The following is a 24,319-nucleotide window of genomic DNA, read 5'->3' on the forward strand; positions in this document are numbered from 1 at the left end:
CATATGGCTCATTTTATATCACTCAAATACCAGTCAAAACAAATAATAAACTGTGTGACAAGTTGAAATACGATCTTCCCGAATGTAGCTCGTGATAAACATTCCTGTCAAGTTGATAAAAAAAACGACCGAGACAGACTCGGGCTAGTCAGTGTGCGAAGAAAACGTGTGTCCGAGTCACACTCGGGATAAACAGTCAAGTGGTTAAATACAATAATACACACTTTTTTCAAATGATTATATTTATTTACAATATGAAATGTTATACAAAAATATTTTAAAACGTAACACAAACATGAATACAATAATTACATTATCAAATACGAAAAAGGAATCAGAACATGTCAACTCCCAAACAATGTGTTTTGTCAAATTCAATTAGAAAACAGTAGTTAAACCTTCTATGTCCAGTTTGCCACTTGAACATTTGAACAAAGAATTTAATGTCATGTCTGGTTATAAAAACAAAACCTTCTAAGTGTCGCGTATTAATGAATTTGCGAAATAGGAAAATAGTATAAAACTGTATAATATGTACACTGTACACATAATGGAAAATATTATTATAAATTTGTTGTCTCCAATATTTAATATAAACAGTTGAAAGTTCGTATGACATTAAGCATCCTAGATTAATATTATATTTATATAAAAATCAGTGCAAAGCTAAAGGTAATTTCGTATTGATTAATCTTTAAAATTATATACATCTAACAACAGAAAGCTATAAATAAAACATGAAATAAATAAGTTTTATGATATAAAATGAAGTGTCCTTAATGTAGTTTGAATCTAATGAAGACGTTAATTTTGAAATATTATTTTATTACAATTAGGTAGGTAACCTGATGGTAAAACATTTTACTGTTATGACAGTGTTACCATGTTGGATTTATGGTAAACGTTTTTTAAATAGCTGTAGAAATTTCATTCGGCATCCATACGTTGCGTGTCAATATATCAGATGCATTCTGAAATAATTCATTAGGCTAAATTATAGGTATCCAAAACAGTATAATGTGACAATAATTGAATAACAACACATTAGAGTTATTCTATTTTACAAGCCGCTAAATAAATAGCACTTCTTCAAAATGTATATTATGTTAATACTAATTATCTTACAATAAAGTTATTTCTAAATTCCATTTGGATATTACTAGTTGACTAAAGGTCCTTGAAAGGTTTTGTGCGACTAAGATTGTCACATTAAAAAAATATATCATTATAATTTATGGTAAGGTATATTTATGGTATTTAAAACGGCAATCAGTTATTCTTAAGTACCAGGAATATTGTATTCAAATTTGATTACAATAAAATAAGTAATAAAATCAACAGAATTTTTCCCTGATTATTCAAAGTAATGAAATATGTTCTGTGGAGACAAACTAGATAGCTAAGTCACTACTAACAAAATAAAATAAATTCTATATAATACAAATTATTATTGTTGACTAAACATATCAGTAATTTCGTTTTCAGATTTGATAGTGTCTACGAAATTAGTCATACGGAAAAAATTGAAATAAAAATGTCTCCAATAAGGAAACCAAGGCCTGAACAGAAACGAACCATAAGTGCGAGTGAGGAAGCATTCGGCACGCTTATATCTCCGCACTATGCGTTAGACTAAGATAGAATTAAATATTTTTTCCAAACGTCGCCGGTAAAAATGGATTAGACTGATTACATTCATTTAAAAACTGCGAGCACGTGTTGCTGAAATTAATTGTTTTTGTGTTAAATATAAAGTTATTGGTAATTATTTTAGTTATTTTAGTGGAACATAATATGGTTAACTATTTTAAATTTGGTAGCCATACTGAGAAGTAATACGATGGAATAACATGTCATAGTTAAGTTGATAATAATAAAATCGAGATTCTACAGTGCGTTATACGCAAGAAACACGGCTTCATTTTGCCGAAAAATAGGCACTCTATATCATTACTCTGAGAAGGAAACTGATTTTTTTAAATCTCCCCATTTTGACTTTGACTAATGGATTAATTCAGAATAGGAATTGTGCACATTCTAGTATACTCTATCCAGACACTTAAAACACTTCTGGCACAATATTGAAAGGCACCCAATGTTCATTATGCAATGGTAAACGATATCAACAATAAATATACTTATTTTTCTTATATGTATGTTTCATTAACAACCTTGGATCATAATTTGTTCTACCTTGTAAACCTCGTAAATCACTAATAAAAATTCACTAGACATTAAAAAAAAACCGTCAAATTTATTACCATATACACTCCTAATCGGAGCATATGGGCCTCCACAGAGTGGCGGTTCAGGAATAGTTGTTGGCATTTAAAAGAATCTTTGGGGCTATTTAAGAAAAAAATTGCGTTTTGGAGTCAAGGTATAATAAGCTGTACACACTTTATGGGAGTGAAAAGATCACGTGGCATATGAAAATGCAAAGAGACTGCGCTGGATTGATCACGTACATAGAATACTGGAGGATATACCAGTAAGGCGGGCTGTATACGCAACCCCCAAGGACAAGAGAAGACCTAGGTGACTGAAATTGAGATAGCTGTGTTGGTGCTGGATCGCCCAGGATAGAGGAACTTTTTGAAGGAGGCCAAGACCTGCCAAGGATTGTAGTGCCATAAATGGACACTAAAAAATTACATACATTTTATTGAGCAGGCGCGGGCTCAAGCCCTTGACCCATGGCTTCGTATTTATACAGAGACGGCTGCTCTATTAACTATGCCAGTATGGATACTTAGGTTAAAATGATTAGATATCCTATGGGCGCAAGAACCTTACATAGAGGTATTTATTTGGCAATACGCATATTCAATGAAAATCTAATTTTTATATTTACGAGTTTTACTAGATAGACAGACAATAATGAATGAATTAAATAATAATAATTGTCTATGATATTTCAATGAATGATTTTTGTAGTATGGTTATTTTATGTATAATCACATTTCTTAGACACAAATTAATAATACTTATTTAATATTTAGTGACTAATTTATTTATGAAAGGTTTTTGGGATCGCGGTACACTCCCATAAAGGTGATGGAACGAGTTGGCCTGTCGTAGATGAAGTACACGAATGGATGATTGCAGTTGAAGGTGGTGGGTTCTGTCGGTCTTGAGGAGCGGAAGCTGAAGATGGCGGTGGCTGCAGAGGCGACGGTACCTGAAGAAGGAGACAAATGAGACGAATACGGTTAAGATAACATAATATATTCTGCAGAAAATAATATTAGATCTGACAGTGACGAACAATACACAATGGGTAATCAAAATAAATGTTTCTATATGAAAAATAAGAGCCACCAGACCATCGTCATTCCCATACAATTGCCATTATGCAAACATACAAATTTATTTTTCTGGTATGCCGTCAGCTCATTGTCGATCGTCTCGTTCGCCCAAATGCTGTCGCAAAAAATGGCAGTAGATGTCTGTTTGTCTTTTTAATTGCATTAAAAACAGAGTCATGAATTTCATGAAAAAAAATGGCTGATTTGGATAAGTGTCATTGTGTCCTATTTTAAAATTAGTTGATAAGATGGAATAACTAAGTACTAACGAAATATCTCATCTATGGCAGTGATCCGGTCAGTATTATTTATGACGTCATCGGTGTGTTAATTTAGATTTTGAAGGTTTGAATAATCATGAGATTTCTTTGTGGTCAGACAGATGTCACTGCTTAACTCAATCCGTGCGTTGCCATTAGTTGGCCATTAGATACTATTAACATGTTAATTAAATAGTAATTAACCGGTCCGCAATGAATGAGTTAATTTAAATAAATACTCACGTAAATATTACATTTTAGTGGTTAATAAATTCCGTAATTAAATCATTACTTGACTAAACATTAAATGCTTGTCTTTGCCACTAGTATTTTTAATAGGCCCATACTTATATTATCAGTAGTTTGAAATGTTGACATGAAAGATGAAGCTTTTTATTGAATATTGAAGGCTTGGAAGGAGGTAAAAATGTAATAAGTAACTACAACCTGACAAGGTGTCAGAAATTATTACATAATTATTTATAATCTTAGTCAAAAGTTTAAAATTGTTGTGACATCGTATTTGGAATGTATACAGTTATGTACATACATTATTCACAATTTGCAAGGATATCTCCAGGTGAATTCACCTCTACTGTCAATTATCTGTATTTTAAGGGTGGTTATTTTAAGTCTTAAAATGAGTTGTAATTCTTACCGTCCTCGTCCACCCTAATCTTGGCTTTGTGAGTGGCATCATTGAAGTGAGGTCCAACGGCTCCTGTCAACCAACTGAAGTCAGAAGTTGGCTCGAATAGATCTCCCACTCCCATTGTGTTTAGAACCTAGACATTTCAGAAACATTAATACTGGATTTGAGATTGGGACGGCTGGCTAAATCACTGATACTGGCGGTTGATTTTATTTGCGGGTCATAAGTCGTACCGTATTAGCGTCAATTGAGATTGGATTAACAAAAAAAATAATATGGAAGGATGAACGAAATACTAAAAAATATTATTACCTGAATAATATATTGACAACATTAATATAATGAATGAATTATGATACGTTGGTAGGTACCTACATATTTAATTAATCGCTACGGTATATTGATTTGTTTGTAATAAAATAAATACGTTGTGTTATGTGCTATTCAAATTACGTAACTATTAGTGAGTCAACTATATCAGTAGCTTGACTCTGGGTGGAAACAATGAGTTCATTATTTTACATGTTAAGGGGGGGACATGCTCGTCGAAGGTCAAAATTGAGTTTTTATTGTATTTTCAAACCATGATCCTGGACACTCCTTAAACGTTGTAGATAATCTATTTATATAATTTTGAAGCCTTATTATCCTTTATAGTTATTTTAAACATTTGATGACTGCATAAAGTATTTTTGTTACATAAAATAGTATTCTTTTAAACCTCTCGCTCTAATGTTTTAGAATATAGTCATATTTCGGTACATAACTGTGCAGTGGTGTTAAGATTTTTTACATTTATTAATTTTTAAACGCATTTATAAAACCATTAGTATAATTTATTATGAGATAATTTTTGTAAAATATTCACGATAAAAAACGTATTTCAAAAAAACACTACCTTATTCTTAGGTCAATAATTATTATAAAGCAATCATTATTCATAAGATGTTTATCACACTTAAATGGTCAAAGACATAGCTTATAATAAGTATCTTTAGAATCATCTTCAAATGTGTTAATCTTGCCGATTTTTTGAATAATAAAATGCCTAATTCTTGTCAAATTTGGGATCACAGAGATTATCAATATAATTTTTTATCGTGAATATTTTACAAAAATTATCTCATAATAAATTATACTAATGGTTTTATAAATGCGTTTAAAAATTAATAAAAGTAAAAAATCTTAACACCACTGCACAGTTATGTACCGAAATATGACTATATTCTAAAACATTAGAGCGAGAGGTTTAAAAGAATACTATTTTATGTAACAAAAATACTTTATGCAGTCATCAAATGTTTAAAATAACTATAAAGGATAATGAGGCTTCAAAATTATATAAATAGATTATCTACAACGTTTAAGAAGTGTCCAGAATCATGGTTTGAAAATACAATAAAAACTCAATTTTGACCTACGACGAGCACGTGGGCCGTTAAATCATGTTTCATTTTTGGTTTCTTGCATCATCAATATTATTCCTGCCTAGTGGCTATCCAGTAATATAAAAAACACTCTTCAGTTGGACTTCTAAACCAAAAACACGTCATATTGTAATATTCAAACTTTATATTAGTATACGAGTAAAAGTGTTATGTGATTTTATGTTATAAAATGGAAAATAAAGGTCAACATTAATTTTAATTAATAATATCTTTTAATAACTCCAGCCCATAACAGTTGTATAGTTAGAAGAAACAGATGATTTTAATACAAAAAACGTTTTTAAATTTACCGGGTACCACAGTAGCGAAAGATAGAGATGGGCTGTTAAGATTCGACATAAATAGTGCACACTTAACTTTGTCAGTCAAATGTTTTTTGTTTTCATTGAACTAACACAACAATGTGTAGATACCTAGTGTTTATTAGTTTTTAAAATACGCTGCCAAATCCAAGTCATATTAGATAATCGTCAAAAAATATTCATTTATCTATAAAATATCTAAAACTTCACATTAAACCATACCTATATAATTTTAGATACTTTATAGATAGAAGAATATTTTTTTATCAATTATGGTTTGGTTCAGGCAGGGCTTTTAAATTGTAATATGAGGCGTCTAATTACAAAAAGCGGCAAGTCCACAATTTAATATTTTCGGGAAACAATGTTTTTATGTTTCAAGCTTCGATTATTTTATTTTAACGTGCGATTATTTTTTCCGTTGTATTCTATGTCGAAATTAGAACCAAATGGCAATTTGTTTCAGCCGATAAACTCTTAAATGTAATAAATATAGGCAAAATAAAATTGGAATAATTTTTTAATTTATTCCGCATAAGGCACATATTTCCGTGGCACTGTCATGAGTTTACCAGATGCTACAGCATGGGAGACGCCCTTTCAATATTGAATGTTCCCTTATTGGTTGACTTAAACACGCCCGAAAACAACCAGTCTTTAAATAATATGAATCACGGACTTGGCGATTTTTGTAATAAATCGAGATTTAAAATATTTTTTTCGTAGGGTTATGTCGCGTTTTGGAATTTATAGATCGATACATATTGTGTAAAATTTTACAAAGAATACATGCGTATTTTTTTCTCGATTTTGACCAAATGTGGAGTTATTGCTTTTTGGAATTAGACGCCTCATATTATGTATTCTTAATTCAACGAAATCAAATAAGTATGACTGAAAAAGTGTGCAATATTTTTGTCGGATCGCCCATAGCATATCTAAAATATTATGGCTTGGTTAGTCTGGGTTTAATTATTGAATTTTAAAAACTAACCAGCACCATCTACAAATTTTATTATTAGTTCAATAAAAACAAATAAGTATGACTGACAATGTTAGACTTACATCCTTAAGTGGCAGGGATTTCTCCAGCGAGAACTTGGGGAAATGGACTTCCACTTGACGCATCAGTAGTGCATTTTCTTCAACAATCTCTTCCAGAGTCGCCGCAGTCAGTTTACTCAAGATGTTATCCACACCTACGAATAATCGACATACTCTTAATTTTAATACTCTAATTAATTTGTTAATTGCGATGGGAGATATTTTTAATTTTTGAAAGATGTTGAAGAAAACCTTCTTCTACAAAGATTCAATGTTAGTATAAGAAATTTAGAAAAAAAAGAGGACGTCTGGTCTACTTAAACCGATTCTATGCCTTCAGCGATTTAGCTCGCTCTATGAGACTGTGATCGACAGGCCATACATACTAATTTCGCGAGTTATCTCGCCTGACTTTTATTTCAAATTATTAGCCACTGTCGATTGATTTGCATAATCTAAAAAAATTAAACGCACAGTTAAATCTGTTTGAATAATTATTTCAATTTTCAATTTATTTATTTTTACATATTGTGGACATTACAAATTATAAGTTTAAGACGTTCACAACATGACATAAAAAAGAGATAGATAATATGTTATTAAACAGTAGAAATATGTACATACAAAAATATAAATTATATAGGTACATGGAAATACACCGGATGAGTTAAGCAGACCCTATTTCAAAAAATTATAAAATAACGTCCACCTATACTCATCCTCACGTAGGTGGAATATATCAACACCCGAAGCAATTTCGTTGAACATAGTTATCGTTATGAAATACTAAGCCACAAATTTCGGTATTACGGCGATTTTAGTAAAGCTTCGCTCTACGTTCAACGTGTGTCGTTAAAAATCTGTGGCCTGTTAGATACTGCCACAGTAATATCGTGAGGCATAGAAAAGGTTAAAATTAGCTTTGCATTGCAGAATAGAACTTCATCATTTCACATTCACATAATGAGTTAATTACATACATAATTAATTATGTGCATTCCCAACATATAACAAGAATAAATAAATTCAAGTTCAATTTGACAGTTCATGTATCTCGCGTATTGTCGAATCAAAGCCGACATTTGAATATGTATAAAATTTAGTTATGAATACGTGTAAAAAGATACTTACTTCCTCATAAGATAAATAAGCACGTAAAACACCGAGAAATGTATATGTATGTTATGTAAACAAAGCAACGGACTACATAACAGAATGCAAGTCATCATTTTGTTTTTGGGGCTGCCAATAGAAGAAAATAATAAAATTGTTACCAATACAACAAAACGTACAATCATTTGATTTTAAAATCGTAATTGCCTTCAAAATTCGAATGCGTATATGCGATAGAGTCCAAATTCTTTGAACATGACCTACTGTCAGATATTTCTTGTACGAGAGGAAAGTGAAAACTTAATTGTTTAAGAGATAATATAAATTAATTGTATTTTATTATGATTGTACCTAATAACTAAGTTATAAATGAGTTGCCTCACCGTTCTGGTTTGCGAATGGAGGCAAGAGAACAAACATGCTGACATCATCTCCTTTGTATGGCATTTCCAAGATATGGGCTCCCAATTCTTCACTGATAGCTGAAAAAATAATTTAATAAATGCATTATTTCAGTTTTACTTAAATACATTACAAGGTGCATACACAATCACACCAGCCTTGTGTGACAGTCTTGTATTGTCAATTTGTTCAGTATGGTCATTAACTATTAAACTCTGTGTTAGGTTAGCACTGCTGAATCCGGGAGATGTTAAGTGGAAATATGATTGAAACACAAAAAATTGCCGCCTTTCGAGTCACCTGTTTCCATAACAAACATGTAATTACTAAAACAGAATTTGAATTGATAATACTATAGTATATTTCTGTGAATCCTAACCAAGTATTTTTTTAAATTTTTATTTATCTATCAAATACTCGGAAGTTATTTAAAGTCATGTCAAAAGATATATTGAAAATTTACTTGGAAGTGTTTTTATATAAACAATAAATTACATTATATTATATATGTATCTTGATTTAACCATCTATCTGTCTGTAATGCAGAGGGAGAAAAAAAATCATAAACGAAACTTTGCGGGATAGAGAAAGAGACAGCGAGAGATAGGGAACGTAAAGGTATTGAGAGTGCTTAGTTGAAGAGACAAAACATAATATGTAAATGAAGGTGGTGCGTATATTAATATAGTGGTAACGAAGAAGAGATGAATGTTGACAGGTGGCATTGCCACCTAGTATTTAATATAGGTTTATTTATTTACAGGAATTCTACTGAATCCATTTTGACATTTCTCTGATTTCTCTGGGGCCAATGGAACTTTGCGCAGTACCACAATATGGTGTATAATATCAACATTTCGCGAGTGGAGAACTACAAGGTTCCAAGTGTTTGTCCTTGGAGAAACAAAAGTAAAAATGAGGCAGCTTAGAATACTAATTCGTTGTCGGGTTTGTTTTTTCAAGGACGAACAACCTTGTAGTATTGGGCTCGTGATTTGTCAATATGATGTAACATTTTAATATTAACAGTATATGTTTTTCATTTTTAGCGTGATATCAATAAGAAAAAGGACCGTGCCGTGAATTCATAGTTAAACAACGTAATTGACTGATGTTACATACGTCAAAGACACGTAGATACAATGTTACTACGTCAAAAGATAGGGACGACATGTTCGTTTTCGCTTTCTGACTTCTCTTGTGGCGGATGTCTGTTAGATTCATCAGTAGGGCTACACCTAGCAACACCTAGCCTAATAACAAAATCAACCTACGGCTTACCATGGTTGAACTTTCCCTTCTGCTTCATCATATCAACAAAAGTCTGGTTGTTGGGTGTCATAAAGAACACTTCTTTCTTGGTGGTGTCAGCCTGGAATTTGGATGACCACAATCCCTTGAAGTAGGCCGCGTTTGCGATAACCATCTGGGTGTCTGTGTCGATACCGTTCTCTGGAATGAGATCGTTGATGTTGTTTCTAGTTGTGTCTGACACCCACTGGTTGATGTGTTTACGGGCTCCTGTTGCGTTAGTCTTGAAGTCCTGAATGGTGAAAATAAAGGATATACATATTATATAGTGCAACCAACCAGGCACGCGCATAATGGGGGGTTTTCGGGTCCGACCCACCCTCAGAAACAGAAAAAAATACGAATTATTTAGGTAAATGGCATATTAGTTGTACTTCTACTTTGTCAGGACCTCATGACTGAGGATCTTTATCCGTGTGATTTGACTTGCAATCAGCCCTCTCAACAACAAACAGGGCCTGTGGCCACTCGAAGACCCGTGGCACACATAAATTGGTGCAAATATCTGGGGCATCCAATATTTGCTTTAATATTCTGATGCGGCATGTCTAAAAGACAAGACAGCACGGACAACACAAACGGACACTAACGATCATAATAATATATGACTGTTAAACCATGTGCACTCGCACTAGCCACTTATGGATTCGACAGCTCGCAATAACACGTAGGTGCCTTAGTTATACCTGCAGGTCAGATGTTTATAATTAGAATCAAAATGTGGAGTGTCTGGGTATGATGAACGTACCTGGAATATTTTGGTATTCCTCGTTTGAAACAATGAGAATTTATAAGTATGTAGCAGGCGGAACAAATGTGGCAATTAGTGACACATGCTAGATTTTGTTAACTCGTCCCCTTCCGCTGCCTTCAATAAAATATAATGGATAATTTTTCAAAATGGACCCCCCCAAATCATTTTTCTCACATTTTTCCGTCACGTGGTGCGTGTAATGCCGTCTCGTGTTTTAATACTAAAAGGTCTTTCTTGTTATATTTTCAAACTACTAGACCCTTACCAATTTCTCAAGCTCGCTTTGGAAGAATGTTAGCATGCAGTCCCGGACGGGCAGCTGTGGCGCCACGTAGATCTTGTTTGCTGTATCGAATTGGTAACTCTCCGAAGGATGCGCACTGCGAAGGAACTGATCAAACTTGTACGACTTCATGATGTCCAATTTTGTCTGAAAAGATTTTTTTAAATAATCATATTATATTATATTGAAATCAAGTATTTTTAGATATAGTATGTACTTAAAAATATTAATATATAGGTATAACATTTTTTGAGACCCTAAAATGAGTAAATATTCCAATTTTGAAATATATTTTTTCCACTGAATAATCAATGACAGATTTTCAAAATAAAGTATGTAGTGTTGCTGTCATTCGCATTATGCTTTGAAGAATTAGTTATTAATTCATTTATACATTGACCGTGTTTAGGAAAAAGAGCGTAACCCTCACAGAACAAATTTTGCAGGAGGGGCAAAAAAGGTTTTTTTGAATGATTTTAATTTAATATTTTTTAAAAAATAGCCACAGACATTGGGTACATGTTGATTGATGATTTGGTGTAATATCTTTTCGATCTAATAATAATTAAAGAAGTTATTACAGAAAAATCATTAAAATTGAGTGTAAATGCTTTTTTCCTTAAATTAAAACTTAATTATTCTCAATTAATCTCAATTAAAACTGAATTTATATAATAATTCGGCATTTGCGACTTACTTCTTTTTATAGAACGTGTATTTAGTTGTATACATTGTCAATATCTAATAAAAGCACTTTTCGAAAAATCGAGGGTTACGCCCTTTTACCTAAACACAGTCGACATGTATACTACATTTGCTCCCATAGGGAAGCTGGTATAATATTATTATATTTGTTTTTATATTTACGATATACAAGCTTTGGGATATGGCCACCAATAGTGTTTCTCAACCTTTTTTGACATAATAGTTGCTCAGGGAAAATATAAATGGAAAAATAAACATTATAAATTACAACATTTATTTTAAAATTACTACTATTCAACATATTCGATCCTGAGAGGATCATATTATGGGCCTCCACAGAGTGGAAGTTTTATTAACAGCTTTATTTTACTAGAAACGGATGTTAGCTACTTGCTCAACCTATTAGGTCCATACTCTGACTCCAAACATAAATTGAAAAACAATATTGTGTATTTGCCAGACCCAGGATTTGAACCTGGCACCCATGACATTATAAGGCGATGCTTAAGCCACTCGGACATCGTTTAATAAACATAATTAAGTAGTTATAACATATTTCAGTTCTTGTCGGTTTACAGAAAGCCAGCGGCAAACAAATTTTGAAAATAGTACTGAATACTGAATTATTTGTTAGGTTAGGTTAGGTTTTCATTCTTGAATTGATGATTTTTGTCAAAATCGGCTATTAAAATTGGTGCAGTTCCCACCTGGCTTCCTGTAAACCGACTTAGTGGTAGGTACCCATATTTCTTATGGACCAGTGGTTGAATACATAATCATTTTTAAAAACAAAATGAATGTAACTGATGCAAACTAGCAAGTTTTTTTGTCGTTGCAATGTTAACAGTGACAAAATCAGGACCGTGTCTGTTTTATAGTGACTAAGCTACCGATCCAGCTCATATATTATGACGACATCACACATTAATAAACAAAAAGGTACCCATATAAAAATAAATCTAGGAATAATGTATTTTAGAGAACCAGATCTTATTTACAAAATATTAAAGCTATATCTCAGTTGAGGCATAGTCTAAAAAGATCGTGGCTAGGCAATGCGCGGATTGCGGGTCGCGGGTGCAAATGACGCATGCCGAACGAAATATAATTTTTCATATAAATCCAACATGCGTCCATATAATGTTCTGTTTATTGTTCTATTAGTAACAATAATAATATATTCATTGACATGTTTTCTTTTTAAAGTAAATGGGTAACGTTTTTAGTCATCTTTACACGATTTAAGAATTAATACCCCCGTCGCCATCACGAAACAAATTGACGTATTCACACCTCGACGTTCGGTCTCCGAGTGCCAGCGAGTCAGCGAATTTCGTCGCGCCTATAGTTGAAAATTATTTGCCGTTTCACTGAAGTATCTATCGCCTTAAACATTAAATATTTCACTTTATAGTCAAATATTATATTAAAATAAACAATATTTCCTCACCTCATTTCCCAAAAGCAACGCTTTCTTCAGATTAGCTTCAGTGTTATTGCCGGCTGCAAAATAGGCCATCAGCAGTGCCTGGTAGATGGAGAACGGAGAGAAGAAGATATTTTCCTTGGGATGGTGTGCGTTGACGGCTCCAAACAAATTCAGAGTGAAGGCCTGCTGCCCAGCGTACAAGATATCTTTTGTATTCGAGTTGGTTTGTTGGTTTTTGTCATCTTTGCTCAAGCATTGAGCATAGATCGATTGACATAAAGCCAATGAAATGGCTATAGCCAATAACGACTTCATCTTGGACGAATTTCTGTAAAGAAAGAAATTTAACACATTATTATAATGAGATTTACATTGACAATGAAAATTATCTTTAGTACTGATATATAAAGTGTTACATAGCCTCCCAGCAAGACTATTTCAATATATTAATAGGTGATAAATGCCATTAAATCATACATAATTTTAGATATTTTATAGATAGACGAATACCAAGGCCTGAACAAAAACGATGCATAAGTGCGAGTGAGAAAGTATTTGGCACCCTTATAATCTCTGCGACATGCGCTAGAGTAAGATAAAAGGTTTACAGATTTAGGAGATGGTTTTCTCGGTGTAGCCGCCAAATCTTACATTATTGCTTAATTATGCGTCGATAACCGTGTTGCCAAAATAGCTATTTTTGCGTTAAAGATAAAGTCAGTGGTAAATATTTTTAGTTGATTAAGTAGAAAAGATGGTTCAGTGTGTTGTATTAAAATGTGGTAGTCGTACTGATAAGCAAGAAGATGGTATTATATTTCATAGGTAAGTTGATACATGTTCGTGATAATTTATTTGTATATTATTATATATTTAAATATCAAGTGACCGTGTTTCTTTAAAATAAGTTAAATTATGAATATTTTTACCTAATCGCGAGCCGAATACTACAAGGTTCTAAGTGTTCGTCCTTGAAAAAACAAACCCAACAATGAAGTAGTATTCTAAGCTGCCTCATTGTTACTTTTGTTTCTCCAAGGACAAACACTTAGAACCTTGTAGTTCTCCACTCGCATAATGGTTACATTTTGACCGCTTAAAAATACTATGTAAAAAAATAGAAAAATATATTTTAATTCTGAGCGTCTAGTGCGACCACTTTGGGCGAGCACTAACGAAATGGTCTATGGTTCGCGCGTTCGCTCGCCCACAAACCAAACGCACGGCACGCAGCTTCATTTAGCAATGCAATGGGTGGTGTCTAGATGTATCTATAGTCTAAGACGAATACTTTTTGACCATTATCTTGTTATAACCCCATAGTTTTGCGGTTATATTTAAATTGTGTGTAAAACATTTCACCGTAGCACAGTTCACCATGAGCTTTCGCTGCTTTTGAGCTTTCGCTGTCGGAAATTAATAACGTACCTCCACCCTTTGCCACTGAGATGTGATTGCAGAATTGGAATGTTTGTTAATTCACTATTTTCTTCTGTCCCATAAATTACGCATGAGAAAGAAATAGGTACTAAAGTCAAAACCACAAGCAGATAACAAATTTTGAAAAAAAAATGCTATAAATCCACCAGTATAAGTTCTCCGCTGAGTGAGGGCGCCACATGTTAACATTTGACATAATTGTGATGCGCTTAGTTCTAAATACTAACACCGGACGATTTATGATAGTATATATTCTATAGATAATCTTGTTTGATAAATTTACAATAAACCTTTTAAACTCCATTTATATATTTTTTAAATGCAAACTAATTTTACACACATAATTTAGAAAATGGTTCGTTATCCGTGATTCACATAATTATAATGTAGGTACCTAATAACTGCAATTATTTCTTGTGGTTAATCAACTCTTGTTAAGGATATTAACTTAATTCAAGGGCATTGTCAGCCATTGTTAAATTATATAGAAATTATTTCAACTTTAAAGAACCTATAAAAGATTAAATTTACTGCTCTTTTATGGTTTTGACAATACTATTAAAAATATATTAAGTGGTATGTTTATTACTTAGTCAACATGTTTTACAAAGAGTTAGCTTAAAAGCAGTTTAATACGTCAAATTTTCAGTTACATGTAAATTGTACTCCGTAAAACATTTCACCATGGCACAGTTCGCCATGAGCTTTCTTATCTAAAGAGATGACCGTAGACTATACGGTCTCCAATTTTATTAGATTTAATATGAACATTAATTCAATTTTCATAGCTGATTTTGGCAAAATTCATGAATTCAAGAATGAAAACCTAACCTAACAAATAATCCAGTATATCGGCTATTTTCAAAATTTGTTTGCTGCTGGCCTCCTGTAAAGTGTACACCGACAAGAACCGTATTTTATTAAGACATGAATATTATGTCAGTAGGTTACTATACGACCCAAAGAGGTTGGACAGTCTTTAATATATGGCCATATATTTCCGATCTACAACATTTCACGGTGAAGTGTGATACGGCGAACTGCATACGTACAAGTTTCTGGACACGTGTCAATGGCAGGATACAAAGTTCCACAGTCTTATCTTGTTATTGATATTAAAATTTAGTGATAAAAAAACTCATTTACATATTTTAGGTACCAGCTGTGTAGTTTGTAATCATATAAAAATGTTCTATTGAATTCTTTCTATGATAAGAACTATTTTTATTACCTACAATAAAATAAAACAATAATAAGTTTTGTTTGATTGTTTGTACCAGTTTCTATGATTGGAAAACATGAACATTGTTCTAAAAAACGATGGATTGATTAGTTTATCCCTATTAAGCACACATCCATTGTTTAAGTATCCATTATATACTATTATATTATATATAAAGATTTAAACCTCCATGTATAGATTTATTATTATTACTAAATAATTACAAGATAAAAATAACTTTGTATATACCACGTTTTTAAATTTTCTGTTGAATCATATAAACTAGACAATTCTATGTATTAAATAATTAAAATAAAATAATTTTTGCTATTTTGCAACAAACAAACAAATATAGAATACTGAAATGTCATTTTGATTTCCATAGTAACGCACGTATATATTAATAATTTAATTGCTAGGACCACCCCCTTAGCAACCAATAATAGTGGATTGGATTACGGATTTCTTCCGAAATAACTTTTCATACAAATCAGAATTAACTGAAAATGAATTCAATTCTGCTTAAAGATGGCTAAAAGCATTAAAAGAATGCATTGGCATCGTGTTCTGATATATTTTAAAAGTTTCAAATGTCTAGCTAGTCGGGAAGTTAGTTAAAAATCGATTGCAAGATTTGTACTGGATAAACAACCACCGGACAAACAAGAATATGAGCTAAGAAAAACATGGTAAAATGACGCGTAGTCACAGAACAACAGATAATAAAAGGAATTCCGATAGGCTATATTATACCAATACAGTAAATTTTGACGCAGAGTTTTGAATATTGTGTGTGTCCTACGAAAATGAACCACGCATTATAGACGTGCAATAGTGTGTGTAATACACCAATATTAAATGAGCGTCAATGCATGAACCGAGAGCAGTTGTCAGTATTCGACGTGTGACGTATTCTTGACACGTGTTTAAATTTATCCCGTATTCTTCCTTACTCGAGATCGGTTGCCTGCTTCTCCTTACCCGTTAGGTATTTCAGTTCCAATTATTTCTGAGTTCCCTGCGCCATTTGATAACATTTATGACAATGACATTTAAAGTTCATTTATTTTGTTTATTTGTTTTTGATTTCAAAATAATGTTTTTTAAATTGGAATTCCGCAGAAGACCAATACATACACGTCTCAGCTTTGATTTTTTAGATTATAGATATAGGTAATATGAAACACTGCATCTCGGCACTTGGATAAAGCGCAAAACAAATTGAGGTGCATGTCGCTGACTATCACGTGACATCACAGTAAGCTGCCGCTACAGGAAAAAAGTGTGTAATGTCGTTTTTCTTGGTGTTTAAAATGTTATCAGACTGATGCTCCTATCCCGTAGCACATTTTGAACCTTTTAACGAACATTGTCAGTTGGTAAAATCTGCCGAAATCACTAAAACGACAATGAGGTCAACTCACGTTGAACTGCACTGCATTGACACCTGCATGACGTTTTGAACGTTTTTTTATCATATTCCACATGCCTACACTTGTCAAAATCACGTTTTTTGTTTTTAGCGGTTGACATGTATGTATTTTTTATAAGAATGTCGTATATTATTATTATCTGGGGTCTGTAGGTTGGGTTCTGTTCAAAATATTGTCTATGGATATCATGTCGCAAGTAATTTTAAGGCACGCACACGTAGAAACTCTTAAAATTAATTGAAACTAGCATGAATAATTAATAATAATTCAAATTACTAATACATTATAGTTGGCACTCTTCATCAGTGTCACTCTTCAGTGAATTTACAGAGATGGTGATGGTTCAAAATATTCAGCAAAATGACGAAACCATAGACTAAAAAATAAACATGCGCCTCAGTTTGGTTCGCGCTCAACACTCATAAATATGGAATCGAAAACATCGGAAAATAGCATATGAATACACGTAGATTATAATATTGTAAATTGGAACGAGAAAGGCACAGCATTTTCTGGATGCCCTTCACAAACTGATTAAGTTTCATCACACTTTGAAGGCAGTTTTCAGAACTGTAAATTCACTAGGTAGGTAGTTAGTTGATATCACAAAACATTATTAAATTAAACAATTTACTCACCGAGTTTTATTTATTACACAAAAAAATGAATGTCACCTCAACAGAGTTCGGACACAGACTGAAGTGTAAAATTAATTGTTCTGCACGTAAACGCACGTTACAGGATGTAAAATTGTAAAGCTATTGGCTGTATAATATTACAACCGGAAATTATATAAAAAAAATATTCTGGGGATTACCAGAACTGAGTGAAAACAAAACCAGAAAGTCAGAGATTTGTGAATTGGTGGGAGATACCTGATCCGTACATCCTGCATGACACTAATAATAATTCTCGTAGTAAGTTGTGTTATGTAATTTTCATAATAGCTAATGCACCTGATCAATAATTTATTTATTAATTTATTTATTTAAGGAAACAAAACATTGTGGACATAACAAATCTAAATTTAAGACGTTCACAGCATGAGATTTACATTTATAACAAATATTACCCTCACAAGAGAGAAGAAGAGAATATATAATATATATATATAATAATAATAAAAAAAAAACAAAAAACATACAATTTTATACAGAAAAATAAAATTTCGAATACAAAATACATAGCATATCACCGAAAATGTCTACGTCTTTAGGGAGCGCATTGACTGTCTTGCACCCCTCGCTAATGGTACCTGAAACGGTTCCGATCCAAAATAAAAATTATGACTGCGCTACTATGTAATTGAGAGGCGCATGTAAATTCAAATTCATTCAGGATTGGAAATCATCCCTCGCGAAAACAGGCGTAAGTGTTTCAAGAGCGGAAGAGACCTACGAGATTCAAGAGAGTGAACAATAAGCATGTTTTGTAGATTGACAGTCGGAAAATAATCAATTGAGTGATCAAGCTAGATTTATGGGGTTTGCTGAATATTGGCCTCGGAATAGAACTTATCTATGGATAGAAAATTGACTGCAGACAAAATTAATTATCATAGATTAAATAAAAAAAATATGTACATAATAATATATTAATATGTATATCATTATTTACTTTATAATTGCAACATTATTCAGTCATTAATAAAAATAAAAAATCATTAAGTATGTTTGGTGTATCATTAGTATTTAATTGCTAGAGAGAGACGTTATTGATTGCATAACAAATAGTGGTTAAACGCTTAATTAGTGCTATTTATTTTAATATTTTAATGATTATTATTTTTTATATAATATCAATATCATATCAGAGTCAGCAGGTGACAGTTTTATGAAGAAGTTTTATGTAATTATTGTCTTTAAGGAATGAGACAACTGGGTGCCAGGACGATTGAGCGCCGCACTGTCAAATCAAAAATAAATAGACGTTCGTTATGATTTTATACAGAAAGTAGAAGAGGAATTTTAATCTGTTGACGTCGGTATCAGTATGACGCGCTATATTAGCGTTTTCCATGGTGTGTACTCGGTAAAATTAAGGTGTATTTTTAGCGATTTTTTGTATTTTTATTATGTACATCCATTTGAATTTTGGAGTTGTCGATTATCGGCACACAGTTAAAAATTGCATCGTACAATCAAATATTTTAATTATTAAAAATTATTGAAGTAAAATAGCACCGCAGGCGACTTTGTGGTCTGTGTTTATCTCACTCATCTGGTCGACTCGTCACGCCGGGCCCTTCCTGAGCCCGGGCCCCTAGGCTAGAGCCCTGTCGGCCCCCCTTGTGGGGGCCATGATTGTAGGTATAGTAAAATCTACCTATGCATTTAGCTTGATATCAGGACTCATATCCGGAAAATTGTGCGCATGCATTTGGCTGTATCACAGTTAATAGTGAACCATTGTATCGCCAATCAATGGACGTTTATTTTTTTAATGTCGAAATAAAAAACTTAAAACACGAAATTAAACCACCGAAATACAAGGGAAAGACGGAAGAAAATTGGTTGGTAAGTAAATTAGAAATACAATCATATCGTATGACAGTGGCGCACCCAGGGGGGGGGGGGCAAGGGGCCCTGGCACCCCCCAAAATTGAAAATTATCAGAATGATTTTAAACATTGAAATTGAAAGCCAATTAACTATACCTTTGGGCTTAGACAAATAAAAACACGGCAAAAAAATGATTTGTAATAATTCTCCAGCACCCTTTTTAGAAAAATTTCTTAGATTTTAATTACTAACATAAAAATTTCGAAACACTAATGTCAGATTTTTTTAGAAACCCAATCCCTAATGGAACTGTCAAACAATTCTCGGTGTCCACCCGAATTCCGGAGTGGTGTAGGTCATGGTTGGGGAGAGCTGACAGGGCTCGTCTGTCGGGTTGACCAGATAAGTGAGATAAACACACATCATAAATTAGCTTTAATAGTAAAGAAGTCGCCTGAGGCGCTATTATACTTCACGGCCATGAACATTTTCAATTGCTTATATAATTGTGCAATATATTTTTTGATTATTATGTGTCGATACTCGACAGCTCCATTATTAAAGTAGATATATTAAAAATCGCCAATAACTCACTGTATAAGTACCCTTAATTTGAACTAAAACACAATTTGAAAAACGTTAATGTAGTGTGTCACACTGCCTTTAATATTAGCGGTAGGTAGGGGGCCCGCCAAATATCCTAGCCTGAGGGCCCATTTCAGGATGTGGGGACCATGGTGTAGGTACACCGAGTGCAATAGACCGATAAACGAGAAATTAGGCTGTGAACAAGAAAAAGAGCCTATAGGAGTAATTTACATTCTCTTCCTTGGCCCCCCCCAATATTAAATCCTGGGTGCGCCACTGTCGTATGACGATTATATTTATATAAAATTCTGAATGATTCAAACGTAAATTAGCAAACATTATATTATTGTGTTCGTGAGTTTTTAGTCATACCAATCAAATATTGATAATAATGACAGCATTATTATCAGTACTGTCTGCTATGCTTCGCAAACAACGCGTCATTTTTTGATCTTCCGTCTCCTTCAGACACAAGCACTCACGATTAGGGATTCCAATCCCGGGCTATTTTCGATACCTATGAATCCCGGGATTGATAAACATAATCCCGGGATTTCGGGATTGATTTTTTTATGGAAAATAAAATAAAAGCGAAGATGTAAAAAATACTTGTAATTAAAAATCACTACATTAGAAATAAACTGAGTTTGAAAGAAGTTTGATTTTATACCCATGTGTAGGTTGCCGATTCATTTTATTTTTTCACATGAATTATTAAAAATGGAAAGATTGGAAAAAACAATGCTTCGCACTTTTCACAAAGTAATTCCACCATGATATCATACGTTTTACGGCAGTTTAATATTTGTCTTACTAATTAGATTTATGAAGCGGAAAGGCCATAAGTACGCCATGATTATTTTGCTTTACTATTTTAAATCTCGCTAATCCATTCATTAATCTTTACTATCAGAAACAGCAATCTCCTATTAAATTCATTATTATTATATAAATTACAATATTATTTACTCCGTTCAACTTGTGTATTTCCAAGATTGAACGTATACAATATTAACAATAAATGTCTTAAATAGTATAAATTACACTAGATTTATTTTTGACCGATTTTATCAATGTTATTTGTAAATATAAAATTTTTATATTAACAATGGAAAAAATGCCAATCCCGGGACCAGACCCGGGATCCGGGATTGTCAAATTGTAATCCCGAAATCCCGGGATTAGAATTTTGGCTCGGGATTGGATTCCCTACTCACGATCAACTGTGATACTGCAAAATGTAATACGCACAATTTACGTGTTACCATCAGGACCGGTTTCGTCCGCTTAGTAGAGATATATTATCAATTACCATATTTGTTAAAATTTGTAGCATCATATCTAATTGAGAAGTGTTGGAAACATAATATTACCCAATCTCGGTGTCTTTTGACAGATTTTTAAATAGGTACAGTAAAGTTTAGACGTTAGTGTTGTTCACTTAATTGTCAATTATGTGAAGGAATAAGAGGAATACTAGAAAAAAGGCGTATTATATTTTAAACGTAGATACTTACCTACTTAATAATAAATGTTGTATTTCCTTAGTCTTTATTTCCTGAGATATATTTTCTATTGAGGAACATATCAGTCGTTTCTAATTTTAATTAACAGAACCGCCGCCATCTTTAGATTAATAAAGCCTGAGCATAACTTTTTGCACAAGCAACGAGTAGTCCACTTTTCAGCTGTCAAAATCAGATCGCAGATTGCTTGACTTATTGATTCGCCCTTTCTCGTTTCAAATTGACTTATAAAAAGTTCTCAAATCAAATATATTAACTATCAGTGTTATTAATAAATAATATACATTCCTGTTATTCATCAGCTGTCAAAGTCAGACTAGTCCTTCACACAAAAACCGGTGGTAATATCGATTTCCAAAAAATATGTAGCATTGATCTATGCATTACATTTGTGAAGGTGTGTTAATGCTAGTGTATTATTTATCATGTAACGTATATATTCAAATCAAACCATTCCCTGTGTGAACACGACAGACAGTATGAGCACTCTATATATCAATGACAGGCAATGACAGGCAATGACAGGCAATGACAGGCAATGACAGTTCATCATAGATAACAACGGGAGGGGCGGAAAAAGTAGGACCAGTCGTTGTGAATGTAACGGCTTTCTACTTGAGTCGGTAATGACAGAACCCATCCATTTTCACTGGAAAATTGATACTAATGCTATTATTTGATGAATATTGATGGAAACACTTTTGCTTAAAACACAAGTCTTACGGGATAACAGTCCGTTTGATAGTAATCTGGTTAATTAATTATATATAATCTATATTATATATAGATCTAATTATCTATAATAGTGACTGCACTTACATATATAATATTACTAGCTGACCCGGCAAACGTTGTTCTGCCATATAAATTATTTCTAGTGAATATTTTGGTTGTTAAATAAAAAAATAACGAATGTATCGTAAGTGTGTGGGGATGGGATCTATGACAGAAAGAGAAATAGAGCGCTGTAGACGATGACCGCCGATAAAAACAAAAAAACATCAACCATTCATTTTCTCAATTCAAAATGAGTAATGATGTTCATAATGAATGAATTACCTGTGACAGGATCTCGTTGTTTAATGTTTATGCAATATCCGTCTTGTCCCTTCCAGAAAATTAGCGGATATTGGAGAGCGTCGTATGAACTCCAGATTATTGTTTCTTCTTTGAATCACGATTTCTCGCGTCGATGTGCGGTCGCCAACCATGATTCCAGCAATGTCGTCAACAACATGCGCATTGAATCGACGCACGTGCTCTCCAGCTGGTGTTTTATCAGTATTGATGACAATAGCGTGATTGTCACTTTGCAATTCGTGCATGTGTGCTTTGAAGAATTTCAATAATTCATTGTGCTCATTCAACAGGGCGCCCAGTTCGCCGACGATGCGCCTGGCATTAGGCGAATTGAGGCTATTGTAGCCATAACGTGCATCCACATGATTGATGTCCTCACCGCCCCATGAAGTAGATTTGTAAAAATTTATGTGGTTCGTTTGGCATTGGCAGCAATGAGCCTACTTTGTGGTATACTTAGCCTTTGATTTTGAACGTAGAATGGAATTGTTGACCATTTGCCGCAATATTGTGAACTATTTCTGTTGCTCCGAACGAAGTCATTTGGAAGCATGGATTGAAAGTGCGAATTGACTTCAGGAACAGGTTTGAATCTGGAACCGTGCCGATGAGCAAGCCGTTCAATGGTTCTGGTGGTATCTCAATTTCTTGTAGTTGCACTTTTCCTGATGCGCAACACATCCCAGCTGACTCATGTTTGAATTTGAGCGCATGACAATGGGGATGCGCGGAATATTCAATATCTGGCTCGTACTCGAATGCGAAACGAAGGAACGAAGCGGATGTAAATGTTCGATGTACTTGTTGGCGTTGTCGGTCATTTGCTCTGCGTGTGTTAACTACGAACCGGCGCGCTTGGCTCCGTTCCAATTATCGTTGTTGATTTCGTTCAGCTCGTGCCTCTTGTGATTGGGGTGCACGCAATTGCGACATGCTTACACGCACGTTTTTGTTATCTTGTTGGATTTGTTCTTTCTGCTCTACTATTTTGCATGTTTGTTGCTTTACACTTTTTGTTTGTTTGTTTGTAATACACGCACATAAAAATAGATAAATTAAAATAAATCGTACAAAATTTTGCACGCACTGCGTTGTGATATGCCGAATGAAATGTCAAAATGACGCGACGCTTCTCTTGAATTCTTCTCGGACGTAGTGCCATCTGTCATTCAACAACATAAATAATTTCGTTCTGTTTGAAATACGAACGACGATTAAATTTGTTCATACAAAAATAATAAAATCGCGATTAAAAAATGAGAGGGTGGGGGTAGGAAAGTGAAAATTTGGGGTTATAGGTATTTTTTTATGCCAAATAATTAAAAAAATACAAAAAAAAATTGTCAAAAAAATAAAAGAAAATTTTTCTGGATAGAGATACCCTAATCACCTAGCGGTATGAAATATACTTGTTGACCTATTCTCATACCTAACAAATATATATAAAAAAAATCATAAAAATCGGTCGAGCCATTTCGGAGGAGTTCGACCACAAACATCGTGACACGAGATTTTTAT

At 33.2% G+C, this 24,319-nt stretch overlaps 1 protein-coding gene across 2 annotated transcripts in view; it reads right to left on the minus strand.

The window, feature by feature from the left end:
- Nucleotides 1-1,236: 1,236 nt before the first annotated feature.
- Nucleotides 1,237-24,319, minus strand: part of LOC147069023 (serine protease inhibitor 88Ea-like) — a 44,473-nt gene continuing 21,390 nt past the window's right edge. The window contains exons 1-8 of one of the 2 annotated variants that reach the window (XM_085951681.1): nucleotides 17,745-17,816; nucleotides 13,033-13,339; nucleotides 10,860-11,024; nucleotides 9,811-10,072; nucleotides 8,511-8,609; nucleotides 7,036-7,169; nucleotides 4,227-4,353; nucleotides 1,237-3,181 (exon numbers count right to left, since the gene is read on the minus strand). In XM_085951681.1, coding sequence (XP_085807807.1) covers nucleotides 3,015-3,181; nucleotides 4,227-4,353; nucleotides 7,036-7,169; nucleotides 8,511-8,609; nucleotides 9,811-10,072; nucleotides 10,860-11,024; nucleotides 13,033-13,326 — 1,248 coding nt within the window. In that variant the 5' untranslated portion in view covers nucleotides 13,327-13,339; nucleotides 17,745-17,816 and the 3' untranslated portion in view covers nucleotides 1,237-3,014. Of the gene's footprint in view, nucleotides 3,182-4,226; nucleotides 4,354-7,035; nucleotides 7,170-8,510; nucleotides 8,610-9,810; nucleotides 10,073-10,859; nucleotides 11,025-13,032; nucleotides 13,340-17,744; nucleotides 17,817-24,319 lie in introns of those variants that run through there. The other variant, XM_085951680.1, reaches the window with a different exon arrangement.

Source organism: Rhyacophila brunnea, unplaced genomic scaffold (genome assembly GCF_057557595.1).
Source record: "Rhyacophila brunnea isolate RB1 unplaced genomic scaffold, BYU_Rbru_1.0 scaffold_24, whole genome shotgun sequence".
Lineage (NCBI taxonomy): Eukaryota > Metazoa > Arthropoda > Insecta > Trichoptera > Rhyacophilidae > Rhyacophila > Rhyacophila brunnea.